Here is a 10178-nt window from a genome sequence, read left to right on the forward strand (position 1 = left end):
GAAAGTCCTTCCATCCACCTGGCCTTGAACTTCACACCATGGCTGCCCAGGTGGGGACTTCAACATGATGGTGAAATTGTAGCAAAGTGAGTGAGAGTCTGTGAGAGAAAGTCTCAAGTGAGGGGTGCAGTGGGGAGAAGGGGTCCTCTAGATACCCTTCACAGGGCTGGGCTGGCAGAGAAAGCTGGTCCCCTTCATATCATCACCCACCCCCCCCTTCCCCAAATCTCCTCTCCTCTCCTTCTGCATCTCCTCCTCCTGCCCTCACTCAGACAAAAAACTTACACTCTCTCTCCTTAGCACTTCCGTTGTCACTGAAACACTTTCTTGGTTGTGCTGGCCTTTTAATCTCCTGCTTACAAGGCCTCTGGCAGGGATGGAAGTTGGATTAGCTTTCAGGAAGGAGCCCCTAACATTCCAGCAGAGCCCCTTTCTCTTCAATCTTCCAACTAACAACAATTGACCTGCGCTCTGTTGCTGTATTTCCTGTTCCTTTCCTAACCCGGGAGAGTTGACAGCCCCGAGGAAGAAGTCAGGGAGAGGTTTTGGGATTCTAAGTTCCTGAGGCGTCCCCTCCTCCCCTGGACTCACCAGCCACCTTGGTCTGGGTGTGACCTCTGAGCAGCAGAAGAGAGAAACACAGGAGCCTGGTGCCTGGATTCAGAGCCATGGGGTGTGTAAGGCAGCGTGGAATCCCAGCAGCACCTTCTGTGAGGGAGCCCCCGAGGTCGCACTGATGGCTGCTGTGTTCACTTCAGCCAGCAGCTAGTTAGATCAGAGAATCTAAAAAATCAAGCCACCCGCGGGATTCATCATCCACACCTCCTGGTCGGTCCCGCCTCCTCCTGGCACCAACCAGGACTCTGAGCACTCATCCATGTGACCCACCTGTCTTCCTATCCTCCGTGGTTCCTGCTGCCCAAGTGAGTCACTGCCTGCACTCCCTCCCAGCCCTGTCACACCACACTCAGGTGCCAGCCGAGGGAGCTTAATGATCACCTTTCCAATATTCGTGGTAATAAAGCAGGCCACTTGTACAAGTTCGGGTCCTGCCGTGCTCTCCAGCGAGAAATAAATCTCTGCCCCTCCTTTCCTGAACTGGGAATTAGGGACCAGGTTTCATGGTGAGATGGAGTAGCTTGGCAGTATGGCCACTACCAGGCTAGTTAGTTATAGGATAATCTGTAATGTCTCCTGCTGGCTTCACACATATCACACATTTGAGCGGACTTTATGAGGTTTAGATATACGTGTATGCGGGGGGTCTTTCTCATTTCTCAGGCAAGTAGCCTGTAGGTCAGTTGGTGCTAAATTGCTGAATGATCTGCCCAGCTGGCAATGGAAACTGAAGGCCAGTGTTGTTGGAAAACACCATTGCGCCGGTTCCGCCTCACAGCAACCGCGGATTGGGTTTCCAGGAACAGCTGGTGGGTTTGAACCACTGAGCTTGTGGTTCGCAGTCCAGTGTGGGTCCTCCAGAAGGCGCCATAGGATAAACACTCTATCCAAGTTGGTGGTTCAAAGGCACCAGTCACTCTTGGAAACCCCATACAGAGTCGCTATGCATTGGGGTCCATTCAATGGCACTTAACACCAACAACAGCGGCATTGAAGCCCCACCTCCAGTGGTGCCCAGGGCAGGCATATGGGCTTGTCCTACCTGCCTCCCATAAATACACACCCCAGACTAAACTCATTGTCCCTGTGTGGATTCCACTCACAGACACCCTGTATGTGTTCCCTGAGTCCTGATGTGGCACTGTGGGATAAACAAAAGAAAATGAAACAATGTACTGAGTGGCTTTAACAATCATGTTAAATTCTCTTCCTTGATCTTCTATAAGGAATAACTGGCATTCGTCCATTTTCCTTTAAGCTGCTCACACCTCAGTTCTGATCCTTGTGTTTACTAAATGCTGACGTATAGAGGAACACAAGAAAAAGTGTCATAATAGATAATCAAATGATTAGAAAACAAACATTATAAGAAATTACTATATTTTTAGACTATTCATCTCTAACATGTTATAAAAACATTTATATATTTTTTGCTCTTATAAACTCTTCACTGATTTCAGCACAATCAAGTTGTGAAACAATATCTCCTTCACAGACTTCACTGGCATGCCTAGGAACCTCAAGTTTATTCCCTTGGAGCTGCCATAGTCTTAGTAAAGTATAGTCTTCCACCTGGCCTTGAACCTCACACCTTGGCTGTCCAGGTGGGACTCACACATGATGGTGAATTTGTAGCAAAGAGAGTGAGCGGTTGTGAGAGGAAATCTTAACACGAATTGGGGTGGGGAGAACAGGACCCTTTAGACACTCTCTACTTAACAACAGGACTCCTGGTGTGGCGCTGTGGATCAGCACTCTACAGTGAACCATAAGGTCAGCAGTTCAAACCCACCAGCTGCTCCCTGGAAACCCTATCCAGGGTGGCTATGAACTGGAACCAAGTGGACGGCACTTAACAACAACAACACTGACAAATAACAAAAACAACAACCCCTAACCTCTGTAACAAGACCATCCCTCAGCATGGCTGGGCTTGCAGACAAAGGAGGGTCCCTTCCTGACACTCCTTTGTATCACCTATACAACCAAAAGGACTTCATTCTTCCCTCCAAGTCTGTGAAAAGTGGTACAGACTGACAGCTCATGGTGATGGTGATGGTAGACATGTGAACAGATAGACATTGTCTGTCCTTCAAGAGCCCATGCTCCATCTGACCAGAATGGACAGAGACACCACTTTATAAGGAAAGTGACAAAGGCAAGGGTCTTCAGGAAAGTCTTCATGCAGAAGATATGAGATCTTGGCAGCAGTGGAGGGGACACAGTGTGTCTGTAATTGGCTGATGAGCATCTGCTGGCAATGACTCCAAGGTGGGAAGGAGAAGTGGAGCCTGTTAAAGGTGGGCTAGTGCAGGTGAGATGAACAGGCAGCTGGAGAGACGCCCTGTAGTGAGATGAGGAGCCTCACCGCTAGAGTTTCCCGGAGAGTCTTTGCCCTGGAAAAAACATGTACTTACACATAAGTACCGATGAGTCACTGAAAACTAAAACACCAAGGAAACCCAAGCAAGACTCTTGAGAACCTAGTTAGCAGAACAAAGTTGCCAAGACACCGCCCTCCTTCTCCCTTCAGCGAGGCAACTTCTCCCCTTGCTGGTGAGGATTGCAACAGCAGAGACAAAGTTTGGAAGACTCATGAACCTCCCTTCCTCTTCACACAAGGCTAATAAAATGTGGAGTCTTGGTGTGGCTTTACAGGTTAATGTGCTGGACTGCAAGGTCAGTTTGAGCTGTAAGTTCACCAGCTGCTCCTCAGAAATCCTATGTAGGGTCGCTATGAGTCTGAATCGACTTGACAGCAGTTAACAACAACAAATTAAATTGAGGAGGGTTGTAATTATTAATGATGTTGATCATGTCCCTTTTTTTAAAATGGAGAATTGGAGAAATTATGCATACAAGCCCATTAACAATGACCAGAAACATAAACTGAGCACATACTTTATGTAAGTGTAGTGGACAGAGAGTCGTAGGGTGTACACAGAACTTCACTTAGCAGCATGAACAAACATGAAGATTTCTTAATTTTCTCTTGTATTTAACTAGGACATGGAAAAATAATAATACCTACCTCACATCTTTTCTATAAGCCTTAACTGAGCATCTGCTATGGAAACTGCCCTGGATAAAGAATATTGCTAATTCCACACCTGATCTCAGACTTTACTGATACACAATGTTCAGAATGGATGTCAGAATGGAACAGAGGTATCTGAGATGGGTCTTGGACATGAAACATCCATGTCTAGGGTGGTCTGGGCAATGAGGGCACTCAAAGTAAATAGACCTGGGGGGCTACCAGGCTATCAGGAAGTCCTGTTGCCATTGCCAGAGAATCCATCCACTTGGTTGGCTGCAGACTGGTCTGTTGTGACCCCTAGGGAATGACCCCTTCCTCTACAACCAGGACACAGTGTTCAAAATAGATTTCACAGTGACCGGATCCTAGAGAGTCACCCAGGGTCCCAATAATGTCCTTTAGAGCAAAGAGTCTGATGGATTTCCAGTGTCCTGTCATGCTGACTAGGAGTGTTGTAATTTGCCTTCTTTGTTGATTTGTATTAATTTTAAGACGTGGAGAGATTTAGATTTCTGTAGTCATTGAATTGGTGTGTGAAACAGAAGTCATTATTAATGTATTTAAAAGGTTTAAAATTTTTTATGAAGAATTTTGGTGGTTTCATATGTAGCCAGTCAAATAAGCTGACACAGAATTTTTTTGTTATCATTTAAAAAATATACTCTCTGGATTAACATTGATGCCTCCTTTTCCATATGACAAAGAATCTTGCAATACCAATCAAATATTCAAATATTTTCTGGTACACATTTACAAAAGTGGAACTAACACTGGATTGCTGTGAGGTAGAATAAGCCAGTCTTCCATTTAATAGACATGAATAAATCATACTTCAGAGTACTGATTGAATTTACATTCTTACCAATAATGCAATAGAATCCCTGTCTATTTGTTTCTAGTTCTTAGCATTCAAATAGTTTTAAATCATTGTAAATGTGATGCATATGTAGAGATATCTTCATGACTTCTGAGATTCTGAGTCTTTTCTTAGGTTTCTTGACCATTTGTGAGTTTTCTAAGGCCTTTGCTTTGCCCCAAACCATCAGAGAATGAGATTTTGTGTTTTTTTAATAGGAATTCTTCGTATATATTTAGATATTGATCCTTTATTGGTGTGGGGAATTAAACAACTTTCAAAAACAGAGATTGCTCTGCTGTGAGGACATCCTTGTCCCTGAGGAAGCTGAGGTGAGATGGAGGACTGAGGAGAGTATTCAGTGCTGGGGACTGAGGGTGCTGGGACAAGCCCAGGAAATCACTCCTCATCTGAGGCTTACAATCCTTGCTGGCATCCAGGGTATGAAGCTAGTGCTCCACATGGACAGCCAGGCAGTTAATTTAAGGTGGACGCTTCATTCTTTGTGTCCATCAGAAACCTGCAGAATCAGGGGTGTTCATCCCTGCACTGTGCAGAGACGGATGCGCCGATGATTTTCCAGTGGGTTGTAAGACACCAATTCCAAGTCTTCAAGATTTTGAGACTATATAAATGTTTATTGAAAATTATTACAGTACAATAAAGGATAACACTGGCCAAATGACCCTAGATTGGCAGTTCAAGTTCACCAGACACTCCTTGGAAATTCTAATCAGGGCCACTTGAGTTGGAAACAACTCGCCAATAAAACAACAAAAATTGCTCAAGTCAATAATGATGAACAAAAGTGTAATCAATTAAGAGAAGGGGAGTTGGTGCCACTGGATATAGAAACATTCTCTGGAATTCTGAGGTTGCACACAGTGAGTTTTGTTTTTTTAAATAGTTTAATGCATTTTAATAGCAAACTTACAGGAAGAGCACAGAAGACAGACAACATTAAAAACATGTACTTGCATGTAGGACAACTCAGTTAGAAAAGTATAGTGAATGGATGGAATCTACCCTGTGATAAAAATGCTATAAACACCATCTAGTTGCTGCTATAAGAAATTTACTTGTTTTAAAAAAATCCAAATGCTGGCATTGTCCAGAAAATTTTAACAGGTTTAGTTATAATTTTTATAAAGTTGAACAGCTGAAAGTTGTTCACAGAAACATTTTTACTTGCATTAATGCTTTATGCCCCCACATTTATATTAAAATTTCACATAAATGACAATGAAAAAACTGCCAATAGCTGATTTCTGTCCCCTATTTTTCCTTCCCAATCACAAACTTAGGTACCTTTTGACCCTATGGGGAAAAAAAAAATTAATATTCAGAACTACCAATAACAGAAAGAAGAGAATTTTTGTTTTTTAAAGAATGAAATGTTTCCCATTATAGTGCATTCCTAAGCACGTTCTCCACGTATGTGACCTGCTAGTTGGATGTCTTTTGGTATAATTGTTACACGTTTGGCATGGATAACACAGAGTTTGAGGCCAACCAGATAGGCCTCACTTGCCTCTTGCTAAACACCAACAGCTGCACTCTGGAAGCACAGATGTGTTTTGAAGTCCTGAGCTATTTCTTGCACCAGAAGCTAGAGGGGAGTTTATGAATCAGACATTCTGTGATGACATCTAATTTTAGGAAGCTCCACAGTCCCAGGCCTGAGACGATGAGGTTTCTTCATCCCTCCAGGAGAGGGCGCACGCTGATAAGCAGTTTTGTAGCCAATTGCCTCCTGGGCGATTTGCCACTGGTTGATTTGTGGGCAGTCTGCTTTGTAAGAGGCATGGTATAGAGACCTCCTCACTAACCCCCCTTCTCCTTCAGCTGTAGCTCTGGTGTTACAGAGCAATGGTGGCTCGGTAGTGGCTGAGAACACAATTTGCTCACAGTTTTTTTCACTGTCACTGCCATTCTCAGGGACCTGGACATGCTTTGCTTCAGACAGCTACCTGAGTGTTTACAAAGAAACTCATGGAACATGTTCTCTTTGTTGACATGCTTGTTCAGGCACTTAGAGGTTCTGGTGTAAAATTTGTTCAGTAGCACAAAGAACAAAAGGCACAACCTGGTCAGGACAGAGAGCAGAGTAGGATTGGTAGCCAGGGAACGTTGCATCTGTGGGATCATCAGCATCTGTTGGAGGCTCCAGGGCAGACAAACAGCTGGTGATGCAGAAGCTGCTAAGCCAGTTGGGAGGGTGGTTTGAGTAGACAGTAAGTTCCAGGCCTTCTTGGAAGCATCTTTGACCTTCAGAAAAGAAAAACTTGTTTTTCCCTGAAATCTTCCTAGGTCAGTTCTCCTTGGCTCTCCCTCCCTGATGTCTCTCCATTCCAGAGCCTGCTCCAACCAAGGCTCATGTACTCCCTTCACCCCCCTCCCCACCCTAGGTTCTGCAGCTATACCTGCCATCTCCCTCCTTTTATACATAACAGAGTCTGTAACAGATAGTTGGGTCTCATGACTAGAGCAATCCACATACTTCCTCACTAAGGGGCTGTCCTTCCCTTCAATGGCAGGGCCTACAGGACCAGGTTCAAATCCCATCCAGAGAGTAGAGCGGGGTTACCTGTCCCTCATGGAAATCCTGTGTGAGGATGCAGGCCAACTTCCTTCATTGTCCTTCTCTCTCAGGGTTCCCTCATCCTAGTGGTAGGACGTGGAGTTCTGAGTTTTACTATCCCAGTCCCCATGTCATTGAACTTGGTCTAGATTGTTCCTACCATGGGAACGGAGCTTTCTCAGAAAAGTGGAGTCTGGCTTCAGGTTGTCTACTGAGACCCAGCCTTCTTTTGAATCTGACCTATTTCAGTCTTTACATGCTGCAACCCAAGCTACTTTCCTATGGAATGCAGCATGAAGTCAAGGGTTTATCTTGAGTTGTAAACACTTTTCATCTTCATTTTCTAGAGCCTAAAACCCTCTTCTCAATTAGCCTGGAGGAGGAATCCCTTTCCTCTTGATCTCATCATCTGGAGATAACACATTAATGAGTGCCCAAATTGAGTATGTCCTATGCCTTTGTTTCTGTGTTCCACACCACCTACCGCGTGTGTCCCTCCTAGAAAGAAACTAATATTCATCAGACCTGACTTTGTTATCCCAACTAGTGTTGGTATGGATATTGTACCATTTCCCAGTGCCCTTAACATTGAGGGTTTATCGACATTTTTGTCTGCATGGGACTTAGTTGTTCCTCAGAAATGATAGGAAGTCATGCTCATAATGTCTCGTATGCAGGGTGAGGAGGCTCAGTGGCTGGGATAGGGGTAGGCCCTTGTGATAAACCACTGCTTAGTCCTCACACCAGACTCCCCATTCTGTGTTTCCCTCTCAGTTCTGCCCCAGCACCTGTCACTCTAAAGGAGAAAGCCTTGGATGACAAGTAGGATTGAGCAGGTGAGGGTCACCAGGAGGATCCAGGGGCTTGGTGTGATGGCTGTGGCCTTGGATTGGGCTGAGCCTGGGGTCATGGGTGGTTGTTCTGAAAATGAAAAGGAACAAGAAGAGTGAAAGTCCTTGTCAAGAAACCTGAGGCGACACTTCCCTCTGCTCGCACACACATTTGCTAAGCCTGTGTCTGTGGCAGGTGCTGGGAGAGGCCCTGGCTGGATATGGGACAGACCCAGCTCATAGGCTCAGTGTGGGGAGGGAAGGCTCACAAGTCAACAAATCACTCTTGCTGTGGCTGAAGTGGGAGTGCTGAATGATGAAAGAACGGAAGGCCTCAAAGGGGTGACATTTCAGCGACTTGAAGGATTTCTAGCAATTGAACAAAGGCTATGGATAATGGAAAGAGATTCTAGGAAGAAGGAATGATAAGAAGAAAAGTTCAGGAATCTTGATGAAGCTCCTATGGTTGGGTCCAGCTAGAAATTCATGGTGAGTGGACCACAGGTGTGCACAGTGAAGAAGAGATGTCAGCAGGTAAGAGAGAAATTGAAGCTGGGTGGTAATACGCATGTTCATTATCCTCCATAGAAGAACTCACTGTGGAATGGGTCTCTTCATCTGGAAGACACCCCCCTTCCCCATATACACACACAGCCACACACATATGGACAGACAGGCATAGACCCTGTCACACATACAAAACGAGGACCCTAACACTCCCTTCTCACTTACCTGCTGGCTCCAGCATCTTCTCCCAGTGCCCCCAGAACGTCCTAAGCCAGTGATTGCAGTCTCCCTCTGAGGTTCTCCTGAAGAACTTGGTCGCGTCCGTGTCCTTCTCCCACTCCTCTCTCATCTGTCTGCCTCCAGGATGAACCTCTGTCCACTTCATATTCTCTGAGTCATAGAGGAGGAACATCTGTCCGCCAAAGCCAAACTGCCAGGATGCTCCAGTGCACCTGCCTGCTTCCTGCTGACAACACATCTTGGCCTGCAGGGGGAGAGGAGCTGCCCCCCATGGAGAGAGATCACCTTCTAGTTCTGAACACTTGTTAACTCCATATGACACCCACTTCCTCTGGTCCCCTATAATGTTCTGACCTAGTTTGTCCTCCAAACCTGTCCCTTGCTCCAGGGGCTCTTGAATGGGATCAACTTACAAGTTTTAGAAACACAAACACAATAGCAGATAGCAGTACCCAATGCTTCAACCTCTGCTCTTGTGCCCCTTCCCCCCCACAGGCTGAATATCTCCAGCTTCTCACACTTACCCCTGGGAGTGTCCTTCTGCAGTTCAATGCCAGGCAGTAGCTGTTTGAGCTCATCCCCCATGTCTTTCAGAGTCTGAATCTGTTGCTCCCACTCCTTTGTGGCGTTTATCTTCATCCCTAGGGGACTCAAGCTTATGTCTCTGTTGGTTCCACAGTCACAATGAAGGAAAGTCCTTCCATCCACCTGGCCTTGAACTTCACACCATGGCTGCCCAGGTGGGGACTTCAACATGATGGTGAAATTGTAGCAAAGTGAGTGAGGGTCTGTGAGAGAGAGTCTCAAGTGAGGGGTGCAGTGGGGAGAAGGGGTCCTCTAGATACCCTTCACAGGGCTGGGCTGGCAGAGAAAGGAGGTTCCCTTCATATCATCACTCCCCCCCATCCCCTCTCCTCTCCTTCTGCATCTCCTCCTCCTGCCCACACTCAGACAAAAAATGTACACTTTCTCTCCTTAGCACTTCCGTTGTCACTGAAACACTTTCTTGGCTGTGCTGGGAGATTTCTGTGCTCTGTTGCCTATCCTAGTGGTTGCTGTATTTCCTGTCCCTTTCCTAACCCGAGAGGGTTGACAGCCCTGAGAAACAATTCAGGGAGAGGTTTTGGGATTCTAAGTTCCTGAGGATTCCCCTCTTCCCCTGGACTCACCAGCCTTCTTGGTCTGGGTGTGACCTCCGAGCAGCAGAAGAGAGAAACACAGGAGCCTGGTGCCTGGATTCAGAGCCATGGGGTGTGTAAGGCAGCGTGGGATCCCAGCAGCACCTTCTGTGAGGGAGCCCCCAAGGTTGCAATGATGGCTGCTGTATTCAGGTCAGTCAGCAGCTGACTAGAGCAGAGAATCTAAAAAATCAAGCCGCCCGCCGGGTTCATCATCCACACGTCCTGGTCAGGTCCTGCTTCCTCCTGGCACCAACCAGGACTGGGGGCACTGGCCTATGTGACCCACCAGGGGTCCTAGCCTCCTGCCCCTAGTGAGTTGCTGCCT

General features: G+C 46.2%; 1 protein-coding gene and 1 pseudogene across 1 annotated transcript; both read right to left on the minus strand.

The window, feature by feature from the left end:
- Window positions 1–5931: 5931 nt before the first annotated feature.
- LOC102811685 lies at window positions 5932–6320 on the minus strand (annotated as a pseudogene).
- A 1571-nt stretch (window positions 6321–7891) lies between these two features.
- On the minus strand, window positions 7892–9920 carry LOC102820063 (NKG2D ligand 1-like). Its single transcript, XM_006872080.1, has 4 exons — window positions 9842–9920; window positions 9197–9460; window positions 8658–8933; window positions 7892–8016 (listed from the first exon to the last, which is right to left on the minus strand). Exons 1-4 carry the CDS (start codon window positions 9918–9920, stop codon window positions 7892–7894), a joined length of 744 nt encoding a protein of 247 aa, XP_006872142.1.
- Between the last annotated feature and the right edge of the window lie 258 nt (window positions 9921–10178).

Source organism: Chrysochloris asiatica, unplaced genomic scaffold (genome assembly GCF_000296735.1).
Source record: "Chrysochloris asiatica unplaced genomic scaffold, ChrAsi1.0 scaffold00182, whole genome shotgun sequence".
In the NCBI taxonomy this organism is placed as follows: Eukaryota; Metazoa; Chordata; class Mammalia; order Afrosoricida; family Chrysochloridae; genus Chrysochloris; species Chrysochloris asiatica.